This window comes from Cicer arietinum, chromosome 3, assembly GCF_000331145.2.
Source record: "Cicer arietinum cultivar CDC Frontier isolate Library 1 chromosome 3, Cicar.CDCFrontier_v2.0, whole genome shotgun sequence".
Classification (NCBI taxonomy): Eukaryota; Viridiplantae; Streptophyta; class Magnoliopsida; order Fabales; family Fabaceae; genus Cicer; species Cicer arietinum.
In genome coordinates this window covers 74,077,445-74,101,763 of record NC_021162.2, presented here as the reverse complement: position 1 = coordinate 74,101,763, position 24,319 = coordinate 74,077,445, and the positions used below count along the sequence as shown (strand labels likewise).

General features: G+C 29.9%; 2 protein-coding genes across 5 annotated transcripts; one reads left to right on the top strand and one right to left on the bottom strand.

The window, feature by feature from the left end:
• The first annotated feature begins 5,335 nt into the window (after positions 1 to 5,335).
• On the top strand, positions 5,336 to 7,090 carry LOC101496626 (rhicadhesin receptor-like). The gene is made up of 2 exons (XM_004494442.4): positions 5,336 to 5,561; positions 6,387 to 7,090. Exons 1-2 carry the CDS (start codon positions 5,444 to 5,446, stop codon positions 6,929 to 6,931), a joined length of 663 nt encoding a protein of 220 aa, XP_004494499.1. The 5' UTR covers positions 5,336 to 5,443; the 3' UTR covers positions 6,932 to 7,090.
• A 921-nt stretch (positions 7,091 to 8,011) lies between these two features.
• Positions 8,012 to 18,247, bottom strand: LOC101496082 (phytochrome A-2-like). Of its 4 annotated transcripts, XM_012714198.3 has the most exons (6): positions 17,601 to 18,247; positions 14,799 to 14,927; positions 11,976 to 14,039; positions 10,196 to 11,018; positions 9,480 to 9,773; positions 8,012 to 8,613 (listed from the first exon to the last, which is right to left on the bottom strand). In XM_012714198.3, the coding sequence occupies exons 3-6, from the start codon at positions 14,026 to 14,028 to the stop codon at positions 8,415 to 8,417; spliced, it is 3,369 nt and encodes a 1,122-aa protein (XP_012569652.1). In that variant the 5' UTR covers positions 14,029 to 14,039; positions 14,799 to 14,927; positions 17,601 to 18,247; the 3' UTR covers positions 8,012 to 8,414. The 4 variants fall into 4 exon arrangements, with proteins under 4 accessions (XP_012569652.1, XP_073221697.1, XP_004494498.1 ...); XM_073365596.1 differs by lacking the exon at positions 14,799 to 14,927; XM_004494441.4 differs by lacking the exon at positions 17,601 to 18,247 and having other exon boundaries at positions 14,863 to 14,933.
• Positions 18,248 to 24,319: the final 6,072 nt, after the last annotated feature.

Below are 24,319 nucleotides of genomic sequence, written 5' to 3'. Positions count from 1 at the left end.
AAGAATTTCCATGCGTACGAAAGTCACACATAATGTTACCAATTTCTCCAAAGCTGACTTTCCATCCTTCACTGCTGTAAAATAAATGTGTACATTATTCAAATCCAATGTCACATGTGAATGTTTTAAAAATTGGACCCAAGAGAAATAGTCTATTTTTCAGTAATTTGAATTTGATTGTACTTGAATTTTTTTTAATTGATTGAATTATATTTTGAGTTGTATTTGGTTCAATTAATTATTATTTTTGCATTTTATGTTTATTTTTTTCTATGTTTAATACTTTAAGTATCTTTGTATTTATTTTGTATGTTTGTGATTGTGGCAAACTACTTTTCTTTATAATTTATAATTATTGGTTGTCGCAATTTTCTTTCTTTAATTTATTTTTTAACTTTAAATATGAATTGAGGAATGTTCGTCTAATATTCATACCTCTGTTGTAGTTGATTTAACATAACAATGATATTTCTTTTCTTTTTACAAAAAAAATCTATGTATTTATATAAAACATTCATGCCAAATATTTAAAGTTCAAACAATGTGGGTCACATGGTACAGGTCATATAGTGTCCTGCATGTTCTTTAGAGCTATCTTATATTTGATAAAAGTCCATAAATGTCACTTTCCTCCCTCTATTATGCATATCACAGAAGTTTTGCTTTTTCCCAGTGATCTCATTCTACTGATAAAATCTATTTTTATTTTGAAACGTCTCTTTCAAAATAGCAGTCTAACTTCTAGTATTTCAATCATGCTTTTTTTTTTCTTTTTTTTTTTTTTTGAAAATCACTATCAATTGAAAACACACTATTTTTTAAAGTGTTACAACTTACATGCTGTTTGATTGGTAGGTGAAGGAAAGATGAATTTGGTATTGGCATTAGATTCATTCATCTAAAATTCAAGGTGCTTTCACCTTTGGAGTGAATCAATTTGAAAGCATGGGGCCATGGGGCAGAAAATACACATTCTTATACTATGTGTTAATGTTACAATACATATAGTTTTCTTTGTCTAGCTACTAACAGAGGAACAAAGGTATTAAAGAGCCCATCAACACCTGTTTCAAGTTGTTGCTTGTCAAAAACAACATACATAACATACATAGTATGATAATCATCTTCTACTAAATTTCCTCACCCCACATTCTTAAGAAATTATACTTTTGTACTTCAAATCGACCTAATTTGTTTTAAAGTGTAATTCGTGGATCACAAAAATAAAAATTATACAACTATAAGGTAATATATTTGAATTCGAGATATAATATTCAATCTAACAATATACAATCGAACTGTGACATATTTTTTGTTTTAAATTTGTATATCAATAATTATGTTGGGAATATGAAAATCTCCTCCCTGTATCTTGTTTTGCATCGGGCACATATTGAGCAACCCGATGCGACGGTAGCACAAATTAGTCCAATCTAGGGCAGGCAATTCATGTATTATGTAACATGCTTTAGTAAAACAAAAAAGTGTATTTAACATCCTTAGATCTAATAAAGTTTAGAAATGTCAATATTTATTGAGATGTATTCTTATATAACATATGCATCAGAAGTTAGTTAGAATAACAATTACTCTTGCTTCTTAAAAAAAAAATATTATTCTCACCCAAGTTTCTATAGGAATATTTATATAATTCTCTCTCGAGTTCAAATTGAGGTAAAAAGATTCATTTATCAACTTGTTATTCTTGATCTTGTGCTTCAAAGTCTTTATATATCTAAAATAATTATATATGTCTCATCGTAAACGGAATTCTCACGAAACTCTCACATTTTCTTTTATTTATTTTTTGAAGTTCTCGATATTAATGAAACACAGATATTGTGTAACTTACGAAATACATGTGTATTGACATTGTTATGTAAAATTCATTTAAATATTATATTATTAAAATATTTAAACTTTATTGTAAAATATTATCGAAGTTTAAGTGAAATTATTAAAACAATATATTTTTAAGTGAAATATTTTATCAAAGTTTAATTAAGTGAAATCGTTTTGAATTTTTAACTAATAAATTCTTGAAAATCATAACTTAACTAATTAACGGACGATAAAAATTTATCTCATATATGATTTATACATAAAATTATAATTAAAATATTAAATTTTTTTTAATAATTTTTATGTAAAAGAGAGACGTTACTAATAAAATATATATTTATCTATAATTGATTGATTCATGAAAGACATTTTTGAACTAATAAACTAATGAAATACATATTTATTTTTAATTAATTGATTCGTGAAAAATATTTTTATTAATTAATTAATCAATAATAAACATTAATCTCATTTATGATTTTAATCATGAGAGTTTTTTCAAACAAAAAAAAAAATCAGGGAGAGATAGTTGATGTCTCCTTAATCAGTCTTATATAGTGCATATCTTATTTGTCGTGGAAGTGGATTCCCGTTATGGCTAAACGTTCATATTGGTTGTCAATGTTTCTTGATCTTTCTGAAAAACAATGTATTATGGTTCTTATAATTTATAAATAATATTATTTTTCATAAAGCTCTTAACTTATTAACCCCACCCTCCATACCACACGCTTTTCCAATAAACACCTAATAGAATCACTTTTCCCATAAATTTGTGAATACTTTTGAAAAGTGATTGAGTTATCTCAAAACATCATGGGTTCCTTTAAAATATCCATTCTTATGATTAAATCCTTTTCCAAAAAGCGATGCTTCTAAAGACTAAACATACACCGTGCGCAAGTTGTTGTCAACCTTAGCTGTTCTATAATTGGTATTTCTTGTAACTATTGATTTCGTCTACAATTTCAATTATTTTTGTAACATGGACGAGCCACTGATTAGTAAGACCTCAGCTCAACTGATTAATAAACAAGTTTTATAATATAATCAATCATGTAGAGTTAAAGATAGGAAACGTGTTTTTTTTTGTGCAACGCAATAATTATTGTCCGGTCCAACAAGTATGCATTGCTTGTGAGGCCGACTTAGCCCAACTATATTGGATCAACTATTCATTAGCCCAACTATATGGCCTCTTTTTTAATTAAATAATATTATACGCTTAAATACCTTTTTTTATGCTTTAGTCCGGTTGTTCTCTTATTTTGTGTTTGTTAACGCAAATTAGCCATTTTCTTAATTATTATATTATTCCTCTAAAAAACGTATCAATCTTAACTTAGAAAAATCAAAATTTCAATCTCAAACACCCATGAATTGATAAAGAGGCGTTTATTTCGAAGCACTAAAGTATTCAATCACAAAATCTAGGCTTATGTCTCATAATATCAAGGTGGTATTTTTTTCATCATATTTATCAAAATCAATTATTTAAAGTTGATTTCTTTTATCTAGTAAGTTTTTTTTTTCTTATCAAAATTTGTGCTTTCAAGAAATTTTAGATTTGAGTTTTTTAATGTTCTTCTTAGTGTAGTTGAGTTGTGGGTTTTGTATGAGTTGATTCTGTTTCTTTATATATTTAGTTTGTTCTAATGAATTAGATATAAACAAGAGATTATAATAGCTGAAGCTTATAAATAATAGGTGGTTGTTAGGGTTTTTCAAACGAAGAAGATGATAATTAACGCGGTTAGTGTCATATTGATAGAAATGATCAACGTCCACTAAAAGACATAAGTTAATAAATCAAGTTGACTTATTTTAAAGTTTTAAGACTAAGTTGATAAAGTGGAAAAACTTAATTTCTAGTTGGTATTTTACATCGGTTGGTTTATGCATTGATGTGAAATTTAAAGCGGCGATATTTTTAAAATTGGACGAAAATCTAAAATTCTTTTAACTAGTGATAAATTAAATATAAATTTTTTTAAAATATCATAAACTCAAGATAAAAGTAACGAAAATTTGAACCTAAAACTCAGATTTTAAGATATTTTTTATGGAGAAATTTTTTATAATGTTGTAAATTTATTTAAAAAATGTCATTTAAAATATATGTTGACGTTTTAATATAAATTGAAATTGATTACATCATAATTTAATAAAGAAAATAAAATATAATTTTGTTAAAGAGACACAAAATAAATTTAAATTTTTTATAGAGATTTAACTTTAATTTTTTATTAATTCTTACATGATTTATATTATATATCTTGATTTAAGAATAAGAATAAGAATGCATGTCCTTCTATTCTCTTTTTATTCAGAATGCATTATCCAATTAGGCAGGTTCCTTAATAAATGTTGATTGATGGCTTGTTCATTAGCAAGGAGGAAAAAGCCAAGGAATGAAAAACAGCAATTGAAAGAAAGAAAGGAAAGAGACAAAATAAAGTCCTACTATATTCATTCAAGGAGTAGGTTTGAATATATGAATTCCCACGTCCTCATATACACCTAACTCCTAATAAGTATGGTACTATTAGAGAAAAGTAATATGTAAGGGGAGTGTAAACTAATTTTATATTAACAATATCGATAAGAGTTGATTTTATTGTTTATTATATAATTATAATTTCCATTATTAAATAACCATTCAAATCAATAATTTATATTTATTATTAGTGTAAAAATGTTTATATCAATAGGTACGGTCATTAAGTCCAAAGTATTATTAGTAGGCTAGACTTCTTAATTATTCATTTTATATAGCTAGCTGATAAGCTCTTAATAACATATGAAATTATTGGAGAGCAAGTTGTTTATGAAATGCTATTAAAGAATTAATAGACATATAAGCTCAACGATAATATTTACTAATTTGTAAGAATACAACATGGAAACAAACAACATAAATATTTTAATAATTAATTCACAAAACCGGAAGATTCCGAATAATATGATTTGAATATAAAATGAGCTATAGAGTGAAAAAAATAATTATAAATTTTGTCAAAAATAATATACAAGTGATTGATACCATAAATGATAGATGAAATGCGTGGGTGAGGCAAGATATGCAACGCAGTGCAGGATGCCCAAGTCAAATCTCTTACTTTTTTTTGGATAAAAATGGAAGTCAAGACTCAACCTTCAAAACAGTGACCATTTCTTTTAATTTTTTTTATTAAAGACTTTTCTTTTAATTAGTTGAACAAGTTTTTAATAGGAAAATAATAACTAAGCATGTTGCATGCATTTAATTCTCACACGCATAATCTATTAATCAATTTGACTCGAGTGTTATCGTGTTTGAATCCATTCCACAAGGGGATCCAAATCCTGTAACTATTTATTATTTATTTTTCTGTGAATATGTTACCACTATTTTAACACACTTTGACAAACGGTGGATATATATTTTTAATAGTAATTAATTCTGAAAAAATAATAAATCCCTAATTAATATGTTATAGTTTCAGGTTGATTATACTATTATTTAGTCTCTCTTGCAAGTCTTGTGTTGATATAAATAGTAAAAGCCACAACATCAATTCATTCCAAGTCATAATTCAAAAGTCTCCGATTTCCATATACAATGAAAATGATGAAGCTGACAGTGGTGCTCCTTGTGGTGTTAACCACCACCACCACCACCGCCACTGCATCAGATCCAGATCCTCTTCAAGACCTCTGTGTTGCAGACCTTTCCTCCGGTACCACTTTTACATTATCTCTCTTATTCTTGTATTAACAGTTATATAATATAGAGCATAACAAGATGCATACACTTCTTTTTTTCTTTTCATTTTCACTTTTCTCCTTAATCATTCATTCATTATGTTCAATCCTTTTTCTTATATTATTATGTTTCAATCATCTTAATCCAACTAACTCTCTTAGGCCAATAATCCTTTAATTTGGTTTTTTTTATTAATTATTGACTCTTATTTCATCATTTTGGACAATAATTCTACCTATATGATTAAATTTTCTTGATTTGTCCATAAAGAATACTATTAAAAAAAGTTGAATTATTGATGAAAAATTTTAAATAGTGAACAAAAATAGTGGTCTCCAATTTCAAAATTTCTAACACTTAGCACATAAATTAAAGACGAATTTCATAGTTTTGTGTTACTAGTTTTAACTTAAATTAAAGATGTTAATTCAACAATTTTTAGTAGACTTAAGGTCCATTTAATTCTGAAAAAATGGTTACTTACGAAAAGAAATGAAAAAAAGACATTGAATATGTCTAAATTATTAGTATAGATATAGAATAAAACACTACAAAACAAATATTGTCCTTTTTTTTCTCAATTGAAATTGATTAAGTACTTTTTGCAAACACAATAAGTCATTGCATATTACTACTATTTGTAGCATGATTGGCAAATGAATTATATTTATGTCATAAAGTAATTAGTCAATGATATATATGTGTATGTTTAAATCAACTGTAGATTGTGAATTTGTAAAAACTTCAAAGTATAATTTTAAAGAAAAGTGTTGTGACGGTGGTAATAATTAATTAACAGCGGTTAAGGTGAATGGATTCACATGCAAATTGGCATCCAATATAAATGCAACAGATTTCTCGTCGAGCATACTATCCAAACAAGGTGCAACAAACAACACATTTGGTTCCCTAGTAACAGGAGCCAACGTTGAGAAAATCCCAGGACTGAACACCCTTGGTGTTTCAATGTCACGCATTGACTATGCTCCAGGTGGACTCAATCCACCTCACACACACCCACGTGCCACAGAGATTGTGTTTGTACTTGAAGGTCAATTAGATGTTGGGTTCATAACAACAGCAAATGTGTTAATATCAAAGACTATATACAAAGGTGATATATTTGTGTTCCCTAAAGGCTTAGTTCATTTCCAAAAGAACAATGGTTTGGAACCTGCTTCAGTCATTGCAGCATTTAATAGTCAATTGCCTGGGACAGTGTCTATTCCTCTTACTTTGTTTGCAGCCACACCACCTGTTCCAGATAATGTTTTGACTAAAGCATTCCAAATTGGTACCAAGGAGGTTCAGAAAATTAAGTCTAAGCTTGCACCCAAGAACTAGTAGGATTAAGGATGTGATGGTTATTAGTTTTTTTTTTTTTTTACCCTCTGTTTTTATTTTTATCTGTTGATTTACAATTTGTGTTTGGAACTTACTTTTAAAGGAAGTTTAATAATTAAAACAAATGAGGCATGTCCAATATTCATTTTCCTTGGATAATTGAAAGACGCCATTGGTACTCTAGAATTTTGTTAGGTATACTAACTTTCAACCAATCATTTAAAATAATCTCATCACATATATATATATATATATATATTGAGTAATAAAATAATTACACAATTAACACTTTGTGTAGGCATTCAGTATAAAACTTTTTTATGCTGATAAGTGTATGTTCATTAAATTCTTTAAATTTTGTATTAATTTTACCTAATGGATACAGGTACTCACCATTTTGTAATGGTACCAAAGAATGCTCCTAATTGAAATTTGAAAGATCCCTGTGTGCTTGTTATTTTGTTAATCACTACTCAGTAAGCCACTGATTGATTAAACTAATTGTTAGTTAGTATGTGGATTGTTTTACTACCTAATCCTATATTTTATATAGCATCAGCACATAAAATATGGCACACAGCCATACCGGAAGGGCAACAAAGCTGGCAACCTAAGTATGGGCCAAATACAATTTTTTAAATTATATACATGCATAGAAAATAGCAATTACTGGCCTTTTAGAATGGTGCAAATTAAAGTATAAAATACTAATAAGTGTCAGTTACCTACTCAAATTAATGTAGTTCTGGTGTATGCATATCAGCTAGATTTATTTTCAATAATATAGGGCCGCTTTGGTATATATGGATAAAAAACACAAGGTTTGTTGAACCATAACATTGACATATTCTACTCAATGTTACAATATTTCAGTCAAAAATAAACTGCTCTTACAATATTTTAATATTATCATTGCTAACACATCCTACATAGAAAATTAAAGAAAAGGTAGTATAAGAAATTCAAACATTTTTTTATTACATAAAAAAAGGTAATAAATATTTTTAATTAGTGTAAACTTAGTTATTTTTGCTATTATCTAAGTCTAAAAAGAATGCATATAATGACAGAACTATCAAGGTCGAAAATAAAATGATGTCATTAATCATGTTCTTAATTATTATGTTTCTTTTTACAGCAAATAATCAAAGTTCTCAAATTGATACACTTAATGATTCATAATTTAGAGACTTCGTGAATGTGTGCTAGCTTACTTGCAGACGATCCAAATCCAAAAAGTCTAGACCATAGAGTATAATTTTATTTCCAAAATATTAAACCCTCATTATTTATTTTTTTATGAGATAAATTTAGAGGGAAGAGATAGTGCAAGGTAAAGAAGACATTTGGATTCACTAAACATTTACAAAGATTTACATTTGCCTCTCTCTAATGATACTAGCGGAGATCGAACCTGCAATCTGCAAATCCAATATCTGACTTTTTACTTTTATACCAAATTATTGGAGTTTAAGCCCTCTCATTATTGGGCCAAGGCAAGTTCAAGAGATATGATGAAAGATGATTTTCCTTCTTCCCTAACATAAAGCACGTCTCCATTCATAAGCTTTAGTAGCTTTCTGCTGATGAGCAGGCTAATACCCTCCTCGGATTCTTGTCTATCAACTCCAAACATCTGGTTCAGCAACGCTTCTGGTACCCCTAAACCATCATGTGTTATTCTGCAAAAATAACAAAACCAAAGAATTTATAATCACGTATGTGTTATTCTGCAACAGGATAGTTTTAAATGGAAAAAAACTTACGATATTCTGTGTGTGTTGTTTCTGTTGGTCACTAATTATAACATGGGTCATGTGTTAGAGCGCACACACACTTTGGTAGAAGAGATGAGAATGTACCGTAAAAGATGAGAATGTTCACTACAGAGGGAAGAATGATCTCAAACACTACTTATCTTATTTTTGGCCTCACTTATTTATACAAAGCATTTCTAAGTGTCAATTGTAACAATTTATAACTAACTAAGATAGTTAGTTAGAACAAAATACAAATACTTAACCAATATGTTTGAATTACAAACTAACATCACATGCATTAAGGTTTTAGTTGAATTCAAATATAAAATGATTCTATTTATACTATTGGATACATAACCTATTGCTTTGTTTGGTAAAATTAGCTAATGTTGGATAAACTAGTTGATCCATGATGAGCTTATAGTGGATACAGGATAAACTAGCAGATTGAATTTAAAGTGTTTTGTAAAATTAGCAATTTTTAACTAATTTTAAATATTTTTTTCAATTAAGATAACGAGGATAAAATCATGAGAAAATATGATATAAGTTCAAACGCTATTGAAACAGCGTCTCAGAAAACACTGTATGCTTGTAAGAGAAGATTGTTGACAAACACCTCTACTTTGATCATACAAGCTTAGACGCTATAAGCTAGCGATTTGGCGTTACCTAACAAAGCCTATGTGCTAAAATTGTGATCGGAGAACATTAAAAACAGCACACAAGAAACTGTAAGTAATTTTTTTTCTTTTAAATGCCCATTTGAGTCTGGATTAGCTAGTTACCTGAGCTCCAAATTAGCTAGATGGACTAATTTCCCCAATTGATGTTTGGTCAAAAATGCAGCTACAACAACCTGACCTCCAGTTGGGGTAAAATTCAAGGAAATCAATAAAAAGTCAGCTAAGACCTGCTGAAGCCTAAGACTATCACCATATAAGGTTTCTGCCATAATCTGCTCAGCAACATCATAGACTACTTGGATACCCTTTGCATTTTTACTCCTTGCCATGACTTGACTTAGGGATGCACCCAAAACTTCATGCAGAGTGAATTTAACCATTTCCAAATCTAAGTAGCTGTTGAACATACGGGAATGGCATATACAAGTTATAAACTAAATCAGAATTATGCTAAACAGAAAGGTAGCTAGTACATACATGTCTATGCTTTTATAGAAAATTTTGTTAGTTTAAGAATCTGATTCCTAAAATCATGATCCTTATTTCGCTTGATAAGAGCACACAAAAAGAAGTCAGATTGTACTAATTGCAAAAGTATACTTAAAATTTTTCTTGACCAAAATAACCATCAGCTTAAATATTTATAATTTCTAGAGAATATTCAATATTACGTTAACTTTAGGTGTCCCTCATGTATTTAAATAGGAGGAACCTATATGATTTAATTGAAATTGCAGATCTTACTGCTAAATCATTAACAATCACACAAATGGCAAGGAGAATAATTAGTAGCACAATATTCATAGATATCATCATACCCATCAATTATACTGTCAAGATCTGAGTCATCTAGAACTTTGCTAAGCTGGCGTTCGCACCGAGTACCAGTATGCAAAATTTGTTTTTGATCAGTTCCCAGCTCAGTATCCTCTAACAATTTCCTTGAGAACACAATCCCACGTAACGGATTTCGGATTTGCCTTTTCATATAAGTTAAAGCTTTTAGTCTCTTTGAGGCATTTTGTTCAGAGATGTGCTGAATATGTAATGCTTGTTGCAGCTCTGGACTAGCTAGCTGCAAGAAGCAGAAGACACCGCCAGTAACTACACCTTCTATGTCCAATTTTGAACTCACGGAAAGTATGCATTCTACATACATTCCATTTCGAGTAAAGAAACCGAAAGCAACCTTCTCATTTTCCAAACCTGTCATGGTTTTATGAAGTACAATGCTAAAATTAACCGCGGCTTCATGATTCTTTAGACGGCAACAAGAAGCTGTTTTGGTGCCAAAAACTTCCCCTAAAAGCATTTTATTCATTACTTCGTCTCGTTTCCACCCGGTTAATTTTGTCATAGCTGAATTCCACTCACAACACCAGCCAAATTCATCTGTGCCAAATATTGGTGGCATCAATGGATTTGGATTCTGTACAATTGCCTTGTAATCACCTTCAATTCGAGTGAATTTGTCCATGACTGCCTTCTGACCAGTTATATCCTGAGCCATAAAACAAACCCCCACCACATTATCATGAACATCTCTGCTTGTACAAGCATTAACTACCAAGCATATAGGATCAGAATCAATCTTCAAATTATATGTTTTGAGCTCAAATTGGACATTCTTCTCTTCTTCACCTATTTACATAGTAGGAGAACAAATCAGTTACTCAGAAATATGGAAAACTGGGATATAATATTTTCGCTTAAATGCAGTTCCAATCCCCTATTTTGTCTCACTTACAAATTTTGGTCCCCCCATTTTTAAATCCATGAATTTGGTCCCTCAATTTTTTTAAATGTTTGACATTTTTCTCACATATGTATTTGGGGTTGCTTTTCTATGATTTGGCAAATGAGATGCTTATGTAACAATTGAGTTTATGACATAGAAATTAAGTGAGAATCCACCTAGATAATGTTTTAGATCAGATGTGATTGCTTTTGTGATATTGATTAATGTATATTTTGATGAAATGGAAATTAGTTGTAAGTGTTGTAAACAATGTTTTTTTGTATTTATTTATAATAGTTGTATTCGGGTGATCAACCAAGCCCATAATCTTTACAATAGTTTATTTAAATGAATTAGTGTGTGTACCCAATTTACAGCGTCAAAATAATATTAAGAGTCTGAGTCTGAGTCTTTGTTTTAGTTTTTATAATGTTGTAAACATGTCTGCAAAAATATCATTAAAAAATATACGTTGATGTTCTAGCAGGGACTAAAACTACTTGCAGAATAATTTTGTTAAGGACTAAAAAAATTTGTTTACAGAGACTAAAAACAAAAATTTAAAATTTTATAGGGCCAAAAAACTTATTTAACCTTTTCAAAAATTGCGGGACAAAAATCATGAATTTAGAAATAGAATACAGGGGGCCCAAAATCGTGAATGAAACAAAATAGATGGACCATAACTGCATTTAAGCCTAACATTCTTTTGTAGTATTTCATTTTTTCCCTAGTCTTTTTGAGTAACAAAATGAGAAAATATGGAAGCATGACATATTATCATTCTTGTATATAATTCTTCATTAATGCAATATTCATGCATAACTATAGGGATGACATGTTCATATCTAAATACTTACCCTGCAATGCCATGTCCAACATCTTCTTGACTCTGTCTATTGAAAAGTCCTCAACAAGCGCAAGTAAATGCTTCCCAATAGCCTCCTCAACTGGAAGACCTGTCAATTCAGAAATCTTTTTATTCCATCCATTGACAACACCATCTACATCAACTGCCAAAATTGGCACAGTTGCTGTTTCAACTAACCTAACCATCTCACTTGTCACTGCCTCCAGTTCTTGCATCCCCTCAATATTCAAATCACTTAGTCTTGTATTGATAGCATTTGTGCTTATATCCATACAGTCTGTATTTTTGAATGCATTTCTCAGTATTAGCTGTAATGAATGAATAGCATCCATTTCATAGTCCTTCCATGGTAAACTCCTTGTCTTCACAACTTCAAGGAAAGTCTCAAATGATGCTCTTGGATGCATCCTCCTACCATCACCTCTTTCACTAGGTTCATCCTTTGCACCACCCCATCGGATATCAACAGCAGTGTGTGACCGAAACCAGAAAACTATATCTTTGGAAACTATTCTTACAGCTGCCACTCCACAAACAGTATCACCAAGTTTAGCAGCCCCTGGAAACCCTGCATCAGACAAGCTATCTGTACTCAAACCGGTCGAATCCATATGGCACTCAGAGATCCATAAAGCAATATCGCGTATCTGTGATTCACTTGGTGTCACGCCTAATCTCCATACCTTGTTCTTATACAAGAGGGCTGCTCCATCACATTTCACAAGGTCCATTATATTAGGACTCTTTGACACAATACCTATGGGCGCATCACGCATCAGCAAATCACACAAGAGTGTTTGAGTGCGTAGAATGTTCTTCTCAATAATCTGATATTCCAACTCTATCTCTTTGTTCACGTGGATGGCAAATACTTGAGCTATAAACTCACAAGCATACCTAATAGGGAAGGGAACAAACCTGGGAGTAATGTGATGGGAAACAATTAAACCCCATAGTCTCTTTCTCTTCTGAGGATGAACATCATCAGAGCCATCCTCATCTTCATTGCTGTCATTGATTACAACTGCCATAACCAAGGAAGCACTAGTATTCATGTTCTCCATGTATTGCAAATGGCAACTGTGAGGAGCCCTTAAGGTTGATGTACACAAATTTAAATCAAATAGATTATTTTTTTCTTGAAGCACCTTCACATGCCTTGCGCGACAATCAACTATCATTCGGACCTTGTTCCTCATGAACGAAAAGCGTGTAGCCTGAGGAATATCAGTGGCTGGATAGTGCAAACCAAGATATGGCTCTAGGCCTGGCTTTGTGACCTCAGCAACCACTTCTCCGTGATCATCTTCATGAAATTTATAAGCCATCACTCTATCATAACCTGTGAGTTCAAAAACTTCTTGAACCATTGCATCACATAGTGCTTCCATGCTTCCACTAGGCAAAGATTGAAGCCGAGTTATCGATTTTGCTGCAAGCTTGTAAGATTGCAAGGCACCTGCTGCAGTCATGGTAACTTCATGAGGCCCGATTGGCTCAAAATCAACGATCAAACTACCATTCACACAATGGATAATTGCGTAGAAGGACTTCCTTGAGGTCTTGCAATGGACTAGTATGGGATTAAGAAATGAAACATCCACACATCCTAGTGCCTTCCGAAATGAAGAAGCACTTGGGTCAGTGAAAATAGATCTTATGTCAGTGTCAATGCCAAGGGAAGGGTGGCCATCAACACCTGCCATACCCAGCATTTCAGGTGCATTCTCACTGTATGCAATGACCTTACATGTTTTCGGATCTAATGCTAGCAAACAACCAAAAGACTGAATCAGCTTCTCTTTCTGTATCTGATGGAGGTAAGCTGTTGTTACTCTGTCAGAACTTGGTTGGTGGTCTGCAGTAGCTGTGTTTGTACCATGAGAAAATCGCATTGAATTGGAGTAGTCAAAGGAACTACCAGACTCCTCAAAAGTTGCATGGAGTTTTGCATCTGCAGTGGTCTGAGGAATAGTCCCAGCACTGTGTCTTAATCTACCTGAATTATTGCTGACTGATTGGCTAGGTCTTGACGAGGACATTATCACCTGAACTGCACATCGAAGAATCATAGAAATATGAAAAGTCATACAGTGAAGAAGAGAATCTTCAAGCTACTCTTTTTGGATAAACATCTTAATTAAGTGCTTATAGCATAAACGTGTATCATGTAAATGATAAAATAAAGTTAAACTGTTTTCATATAAGCAATAGGCTATTTTCTTAAGCTATCTTGAAGAGCTTATGAAAATTGCTTATCGACATGTCTTAAGTTGTTTCCACCAATTCTCCCAGTCTCACAAATGTTTGTGCCAGTAGATAAGCTCAAATAAGCTAGTACAAACAAGCCCTAAAGACTAAATGAATGATATCACTCTGCATCACTGTAACAAATAAATAAAAAAAGAAACAACAGAGTTTTTTCCAACACTTTTCATTTCAAGGTGACAAGTTTTGAAATGCTTCAGTAAATAATGATAATTAACGATCCAATTACATCCTAGTAAACTACTATATCCTCCTTAAGTTAAAATAATAATAACAAGAAAAAGAAGAATGCTAACAATACACTCCTTATGAGTAGTTCAATATGCTGCAGTTCTCTGTTGTTGCATGCGGTATGCATTGAACCATTCATGTTTCAGCACAGAACTTAGTTGTTGTTTTATTTGATTTTTCCCACCTTAATTTCAAGAACGGTTTTGTGTATAGAAAAGAAGAATTTACTTTCCTAAAGGAGTACATAGTATATACATCAGAAACTTTTTAAAAGAAACAAAACTCATGAGTATAAGGGATGATATGAACCAACCTAAGCAGAAGAAGCAAGCATCAGCTGAATTTAGGACAAGGAGAATGCAGAAAGAGAAACTCACCTTGCAAGGAAATTGTGACTGACACTTGAAGCAACCAAATATATCTCAGAACTCAGCAGTTAGGACTGCATGTGCATGCCAAATAATAATATTAATAAATAATAATTTCATAGGACACATTCTCTGTTGCTTGTATATATATACAATTCAACCATTGAATTGTATTATTACATATTATACATGTTTAAGAATGGATTAGTTTCTGATAAATAGAAAACATGTGGCTTTTTCAGTATAAAATTACTTGGTTTTGTCTTATCAGCTTAGTGTATCTCTTTATCAGAAGCTGGTTTAGTCAAGATAGCGTAATGTACACGTCGGGTTGCTCTCATAAAGTGGTACTCACGAGTATCAAGCTTTTAAATTACAAAGGTTCTAGTCAAATAAACACAACCTGATAAATGACTATTGATTTTCGAACCCCATGAATGTTAAAAAACAAGTGTTTCAGTAGAACCTTTGGTTGTCCACACACACAAAAGAAAGTGTTTTAGTAGGGATATGTGTAATACCATCAGAGACACATATCCCTACTAAAACGCCATAAAAACTGCATATTATATTGACAAAAAATCTTGCAAATTTTACATGCTGACTTTTAATTATCTACTTAATTTTAGAGCAATGTATTCCAGCTTGGCAATCATCTACTGGAATAAAAAGCTTTTTCTTTTGGGATTCCCCTATTCCTAATCAAAAGTAAAAAGCTTTGGGGATAAATGAATCTGATACAAAGTATAAATTCCTTACAAATGGGATAGGGATACCAATACCATTATTTTTATCTGTTAGTGAAAGTTGCAAAGCTTTGTCCGAGAATATAAGAACTGAGTGATCGACTCATCATAGTATATATAACTATAAATGCTAGGGTCAATCACACCAAGAGAACAAAAAATACTGTTATGGGGGCAGGGGCAGTAACCTATGAATTAATGATGAATATTTTTTCAATAATAATAATAGTGAAGAATATAGTATGCCAGAAACAAATATTACAAAGGGAAATCAAACAACTTTCGCTGACCATTCTATGAATATTACATTTCTCAAGTAGATCCAGGTATCAGCAAACAAACTCATCTCTTTCTTTTTCCACCCACAGCTCCCCCTGGTTTTCTTGCTCACTCATCTAGAATTTATTTCATTTACAAGAGAAAGAATAACAGCACACACAGAAGTCCTCTTAGTAATGTAAACAAAGGGACAGCCGCAAAAGACATTTGGCCAAACACTGCACATCAACAGCCATCGAACTCAGAAACGCGAGCAACAAAGTTTGCAAACCCATGAAATTATTTACAGCACAAAAAACTGATAATTTTGAATAGAAAATATCTATCTTAAATGATCAAGACAAACATCATAGAGGGAAGCATGAAGTGCCTTCAAATGCTTTCCAAATTAAATTGCAAAAAGCCTTTTCAAGAATCTTTAGCATTTCTATAGGTCAGAGGAATACTTTACTATGGTAATATGTGTATCTTGAATTTACTATTCGTACACTAACTAGATCACAAGCAGAAAGCCTCACAAACCTCTACTTCTGCTACACAGTCAAAAGAAAACGGTTTCCCTATGTCAAAAACGATGTTTATTTTTTAAAACCATGTGAATTGAACCCACTAATCAGAAAACTTTGCAATACAGAATGGCTTCAAAAAATTTGTTTCCCAAAGTTCTTTAAACCTTTTCAAATTTATGAAAATAAAAGTATGCGAGGCATTGCCAAATATCATCATACACTTCTATACAAGAATCAGATTATGTCAATCATAATCCAACTGAACTACGGTAAGAAAACTTGTATTTTAGTTGCTATTTATATCACTTAAAACCACTGACAGGATGAATGAAAAAGATGTGTACATGAGTATACCAATCAAAAATTTCTAACAGCTAAAAAGGAGAATATGAATATAGCAGGGTTAAATAAAAAATCACTTTTAATATGTACAAAGTACACCACTTCTCGGTTGAGGACAATTAGAGGTTCCTGAATGTCAAGGAATCCAGTTTTCATCAACCTCTTTCACACCAGCAGCTGATAAAGCAGCCCTCTATTATCTATAAAACCCTTTCATTTTTCCAATGTATAAAAATCTGTACTAAATCATGAATCTGTAACCACTCAGTGACTGCAACGCAAGTGCACTTTTCACAGCTTAATGAACCATGTCGCTCAAAACGAAAATGACAACAAAATAACCTCACCGAGTTCACTTACATGTTCCCGTGCTGTTCTGACCACTAAACTCTACCATTTTCATTGAACATCCAATTCCAATCAAGGGCCCCGCAATTTGTTCCAAACTATAATGCTATCGAATTTAAAAATGAGGCAGCACAGAACAAAGTCAACAATTCAGAAAAATTCCATCACCATGTAACAAAGAATATCCTCAAACAAGCACAACACAACAAAACAATGCACCAACAAAATCAACAATATGTTGAGAAAGGAAGTGAACAAAAATACTCTCCAACAATACTACTAATCAATCAATCAATTAATGATTCAATATGCGGATTGCATTCTTTGGAATAGAAATCATTATTTTCTATCAAAGACTTTAACATAGATTGAGTAAATTTTGGATCATTAGGATCACTACTAGGAGACCCATTAGGGGTTTCCAATACATTGGGACGAGAAAAACAAAACTTGCAGCCAACACTTCCATTTCGTATAGTAGCATCACCATCACCACCTTTACCGTGAATAATCACCACCTTACCTCTGTTATTGTTACTCGTATTTACATTCCTAGAAGAAGACGCTGTTGATAATGATGATGATGATGATGATGAAAGAAGAGACTTTTTGCTTCTGATTCTACGAAATTGATTCTTAGCTTTTGTGAATTGATGAAGTACCAACTTCTTTCCAAAACCAAAACGCTGCTTCTTCTTCTTCGTCTTCGTCGTCATCTCCGTCACTACCTCCTCCTTGGTAACCGTCGCGATTACCGTTTGAGATATCTTCTTCATCAGAAGAACCAGACATGAATTCTACTAATTCAAACCCTTTGTTTTTCTGAACAAACGGAAATAGGGATTCATAAATTCATGATAAAAGTTTCCAATTGGTTGATTCGATTGAAGGGAACTAGGTCACACGTAAATGAATTGGAATTGGTTTTCAATTTTGAAAATTGGAGTTGAGAGATGAGGAAGGAAAGAAGGTGTAGTTGAATTTCAATTGGAAGGAGCAAAGTTTAACTCAAACGCAACAACAATGTATTTATCATTTCTCATTTATTTTTTTTATGTTTCTGTTTCTGTTTCTGTTTCGAGCCTTCAATTCAAATTACGGATTCCACGTGTTCACTTTTTGTGAGCTCATCGTGGCAACTACGTCTTTTTCAATTTTTTATTATGTATTTTCATGGTTGGTAGAGGCTAGTTATCTTATATATACGGGTATGTATGTACACGTCTACTAATCAATTGTATTTTTATTTTATTTTTATAAAACACTTGTATTTTTTAACCCACCGAATTTAAAAGAAAAATGTTCGTTCGAAACTCGGTAGAAAATAAATAAAGTATTATTCAAACCAATGGCAAAATTAGCTGTATGTTTAGTATCAATTTTAGAGGAGTTAAAATTAATTTTAACGAGATAAAATTGTTTTTCATTGTAGTATGGTATCATTTAATAAAATTAATTTTAATTTTATTATTATTTTATTTTGAAGTTATATTTTACAATTTTTGAGGACAAATGTGTTTTGTTATACTAAAATTTATTATTATTAAATTTAATTTTAGTTGAATATATTTCAACATAAATAATTTTATATTTAATTGATTTTTAATTAAAATTAATTTTTATCACCATTAAATCAGCTAAATACTTTTAATAAATTCAATTTTAAGTCGAATTCATCACTTATAGTAGTTTTAATTTAATATTTTAAAACTACAAACAATAGTTATGAACTTTGTTTGTTTGAATGTTTATAAGTATAGGTAATAATTTTGCAATTTTACTATTTATTGGGTTCAACCTTCATATCGAAGGACTCAAAAAAATCTATAATTTACAAAAAAATTTGTGAGTTAAGTGGTTATATGAATTCACTTTTTTAACATTAGTTTTTTTTTTTTTTTGAATTTTTTTTTCAAAATTTTCAATAATAAATTGAGTTTTTTCGTAAAAAAATATTGATGTTTTTTCCCAATTATTTTAATATTTTTTTCTAAAAGTATATTAAATATAATTAAATTTTATTCAATTTTTCTAGGTCTTTTAAAAAACATCTCAACTCACATGACTTTTTAAAGAGTCTTTCATTTAACACAAAAAAAATAATAATTTTGTGAACTAGGATTTAAAAATATTTCTCAATAGAAAACTTATAATTTGGGGAACTTTTTAAGTGGGGCTTAGAGATTTGGAAGGCTTACAATTAAGAACTTAATAAATGACTTTTTTTTGGTGGAGTTTAAGAGTTTAGGACTTTTTTGACACTACTGAAATTAAATGGTAACATGTTAAAAGAGTTCACATGGTGAAGTAGTTTTTAGACCACAACATATCTAAAAATTAAAATAGAATGAAAAGGAGCAAACTGTTATTAGTTTTATTAAAAAAATTAATAAGAGTTTTAGACCATTCAAAACAACTTTTTTTTTATATTTAATTATAAAAATAAAATAAAAAAATAGTACAACTAACAAAACTTCAATCAATTACTTAAAAAATATATATATTTAAATAAAACACTTTATCTCTCAAAAAGTAATAAATATAAAATTTATATAAACTCTAATAAAAACTATAATTATTTGGTAAGTCCGCCGAAATAACTTTAAAAACCTAAATTTAACATTAGCATCGGAGTTATCAATTAATTGTTTTGGGACCACGTCCACATTGAAAGCTTAAACCTAGTAGGAAGGACCATATTTGATTTTTTAAATAAAAAAATATAGTAAACAAAATCAAAATAAAAAACCTAACAACTAACACCGAAATTTATTTTGTCAAAGAACATCAAAATTTATTTTTTTTAAAAAGGACTTAACACCGAAATATTGAATTTCATTTAGTGGTGTAAAAATAATATAGAATTTAAAGTTATTATAATAAAATGTCATTGACTCATGGCTACATAACAAAGGCAAAATGGACGATTTTCATAGTTGAAAGATCATTTGTTACTTTGTTAAATTAATCAGTCGAATAAATTTGGCCAAAACTTTTTTGATTATATAATGGAGAGAGGATATTTACATGTTGAGTAATTATTGTGATTTCGTATCATTTGATTGTTAAATTAAACAAATAAAGAAAAAACAAGTAACCCAGCCATTCTCATACGTCAAAGGAAATGATCCTCTTAAAGAGATGAAGTAATCATAATTATCTTTTATAATCTTATAATGTTTGTAATATACATTGGCACAAAAATCATTAGTAACCTATTCCACTCATATGCTACAAAACACACTATTGCATGCTCCTCTAACAATCACAGTCTATTTAAATATCGGAAAAATTATATGAAATAAGTGGAATGATTCAAAATTAAGCGGGTTTTGAGATAAGCATATTAAACTACATTAAATTTGGTGTTTAAGCATATTAAACGTTGTGCAACATAATATATATCCCTCACGTCATAAAATAAATTTAAGTAATAATAGGTGTATTAGAAAATAAAAACACTAACTAATAAAGAATATACAACAAATTTCATGAATGAAAAGGAATAGAATATTGTGTCACATAAAGAAAATGTAACAAAATTTTACTTATGAATCTCTCTAAATTTAGACCATAAATTTTAGATTCAACGAATATAATTGAACCTTTACTAAAAAAGCTTTATTTTCTCAGAAGTTGTTATGAATGTGACATATACAAATTTTTTTAAGTATTTAGTGCACATATTTAATGTTAGTATAAAAATATTTAATCGAGACTAGAATGACTTAATATTAAATTTTTTATTTTTGTCTAAAAACTATACGTATTATTATTTTCAAAAAGATGGTTTTAAATTATATCTGATTAGATTGCCATGGACTTGTCATTGCGTGTGTTGCATCATATCAGTTTCTTAATATATCAAATCTCTATCCATTACCCAATATATATATAGCTTCTAGTACTTCTATTGATTAGCATATATATGATATTAAATTTAGCTATTATATTATTACTATAAGCTATATAGTAGACATGTGTCTGCTCCTGCTTACAAGATCTCCTAACTGGAGGCTTTCTAATTGTTATCAAAACTATTTATGTTAATAATTTATATGAATTAAATCCTACCATTAAATTGTTTTTGTTAACTAAATTAATTTGTCAAAATTATAAATATTTATTTTGAATCGGCACATTTAAATTTTATGAAAATAAACATATTAGTATACAAATAATTTTTGTTGTTGTTATTATTAGTATACAGAACGCTATAAATAAATATAAAGGATAGAATAATAGGCTACATAAATAGCTAGACAATTACTTTCTTCTAGCTGTTTTTTTTTAAGATTGTAAAAATATTGAATAATTTTTTCTTATATATACAATAAAATAGTAATAATAAGTATATTTAAGTTGACTAAAGAAAAAAATAGAATTCAGACGTAGAAAGATATTAATCAAAATAAAAAACAATACGTAAAGAAAAAGCAATAAATAAAAAGAACGCGTAAAAAAAAAGCAAAAGGAAAATAAAATAGGCACCGATTCAACTTATTAGAGTTGTTTAACAAGAATTCCTCTAAAGGTTAGCGATCAATTGTTTTTCAATATACTTTATTAGTTGTTTCAATTAGAAAGAGAGACATGTGTAATTGCAAAAACAAATATAAGCTTCTTGTTTGGATCATCAATAATACAATATGTCGTTTCAAGTTTGCTTCAATTAGAAGAAAGAAATGTAGAAGTAATTATATATATATATATATATATATATATATATATATATATATATATATATATCTTCAATGAATTTGCTATCTATTAAGTTTAGTTACGGAGAAATGAAAAAATAAATATAAGTTTATGCGATTGTAATATGAACCATTAAGACATTTTTTTTTGCGCTATATTGGGATGGCTCTAAATTTAATAATAAGATAAAAAAATTATTTAAAATGTGACTTGAAATATGAATTTTTGTATTCTATGTAATCGGAATGGTATACCGATGGCCTAAAGACAACTTTAATATGGACATTTATTCATACTTGAAATGCAAGTCACGGGACCCTTACTTGAAAGATAATCAAAAGCTTTATATATAGTGATAAATTTGAATGATGGCATTGTACCTTGATGGTTTTGGTCAAGAAATCCAATATGTGAGCATTGATAGTTCTAACGGTAATAAATAGAGACGATGGTATTGTGCCTTGATGATTATGGATGCGATACTTGATATTTGAGTCTATTATGATTTTAAAGTTAAAGTTATGCATAGTGAATCATTCTTAACTTATATAAAATTTGAGGTTATGATTTATAATTTATCAACTACAAATTATTTTATATATGAATTTTGAGGTATGAGTTTTTTTAATCATCCTGTTATCAACGGAATAAATTTTTTAGTAATTTGGAGCACGATCAAAAAATAAATAAAATATGATAAAAAAAATGTTTTAGATATAACTTGAATTATAATTCTTTCAAATGATTTTTTTCTTTCTTAAGTTAATTTCATTGTACATATGAACTCAATTTAACAATACTTTGATAATTTATGATTGGTTCACAGTATAGTTTTTTTTATATCTGTATCATATCATATTAAAATGAAACTGTATGATTTGTGAATAAAGTTATAGAAGAAAGTTGCACATAAAAGAATCAAGAAACCCTCTAAAACGTTTGGTTGCATAATTTTTCCCCTTGATAAAAAAAAAATGCCAATCCAATAATGTGAGTGTATGATGAATGAATAACTACGAATAACCACAACATGCATTCTAGAGCAGAAAAGAGTAAGAAGGGCTAATTATAGAAAATGACTTTTCTGTTAGGAGTGATGATAACACTCCTTCTGCAAACAACTGAAGGGTGAGATAAAACAGGAAAACCCCATTGTGTAGGCAAAACAATAGTTGGATAAGTATTTTCCATCTTCATAATTCTGTTTACAACCTCATTGTAGATTCTTACAATTCTGCTTGACAACAGAATTATAGAGAAACTTCTTAATGAAAGTTTTTTAGTCCGCCGCGATAACCGAAGGCCGCGTAATCTTCCATTCACAGACTTCACCCAGCTGCAACTTCTTCCAACTCTTATAATCTTTTTACTTGGACTTGTTAGCTTTTCATAGCCACATTTCATGTGTTTGTTTGTCAAGTACTGCAACATTCTAGTGGTAGTGGTCTTAATAATCAAGATTAGAATTAGATACCTTATTATATAACACATTTAGTTTTTATTAAGGAAAGTAGAGACAAAATTACCTCATTTTAAAATATGAAAACACATGGCTATAAATCAATCACGTTGCATTTTTAGAGTCTATATATAACTTGTTCTGTTTTTATTACATTCTGAGTTAAGTATGGTTCCAAATTAATTAGTTGGTGGCTAAAGGAATATTTGATGCATGTGCAATGATTGATGGTGTATAAGCTAAACCCAATCATTGGATTAACTATGGAATGTATGTGGCTGTGAAGATTATTTGCAAATAAATATGTAATTAATTAATTAATTATAAGTTTGTTTGATAGAAGAAAATGTCACAAATCACAATATCAAACCAATCAACTGATCCTCTAATTTGTTCTTATTTAGTCTAAAAATCTGTATCTTATATTGGACTGATGACTTAACCGGCCATTTTCTGTATGATTTATTTTCCAAAATTTTATATTATAAAGGACAAGTTGATAGTATATGTATGATACTGTGAACCTGGCTATATATATTCCTAGATCATGGACCCTACTTATGCTTTATAATCCTGATACATTGCTAAAATCCAACCTTCAGAACGACATGAACAAAGCTGGCCAATGTGAATATCACTATTAGGGTGGAAAAGTATCTCTTGTAAACTCTAACAACTATCAAGGTCACTCATAGGGGTGAGAATGGACTTAGGCTGGAATTGGATTTTTATCTATTATTTGTAACACTACAATTTTTAGGTCTGATTTTCTTTTAAGTCTAATTTAAATGTCCACTTTGTTATTCTTTTGCGAAAGTCTACAAAACTCAAATGACTCAAGTGATAAGTGTGTAAACTTTGGTAAATAAATTATCAAATTAATAGGTTAATGAATTATGAAAATAAGTTTTATTTTGATGTCTATTACAACATTTTAGAAATATTAATTTTATATGACACTCTTTTTTATATTATATTTTTTAATAATACCTTTCAATTGATGTATGTGAATATGTTTAAATTATAATACAAAAAATTGACAAACTTATGATTTACTTTCTCTTACAATAAATCTCACTAAC

Excerpts from the sequence above, each read along its gene's own strand:
- LOC101496626 (XM_004494442.4), top strand. The coding sequence starts at position 5,444 with ATGAAAATGATGAAGCTGACAGTGGTGCTCCTTGTGGTGTTAACCACC. Across the intron at positions 5,562-6,386 it reads TGTTGCAGACCTTTCCTCCG|CGGTTAAGGTGAATGGATTC; the intron begins GTACCACTTTTA and ends ATTAATTAACAG.
- LOC101496082 (XM_073365596.1), bottom strand. The coding sequence starts at position 17,853 with ATGAAGAAGATATCTCAAACGGTAATCGCGACGGTTACCAAGGAGGAG. Across the intron at positions 9,774-10,195 it reads CTTGACAGTATAATTGATGG|CTACTTAGATTTGGAAATGG; the intron begins GTATGATGATAT and ends TATGTTCAACAG. Across the intron at positions 8,614-9,479 it reads CTAGCTAATTTGGAGCTCAG|AATAACACATGATGGTTTAG; the intron begins GTAACTAGCTAA and ends TTATTTTTGCAG.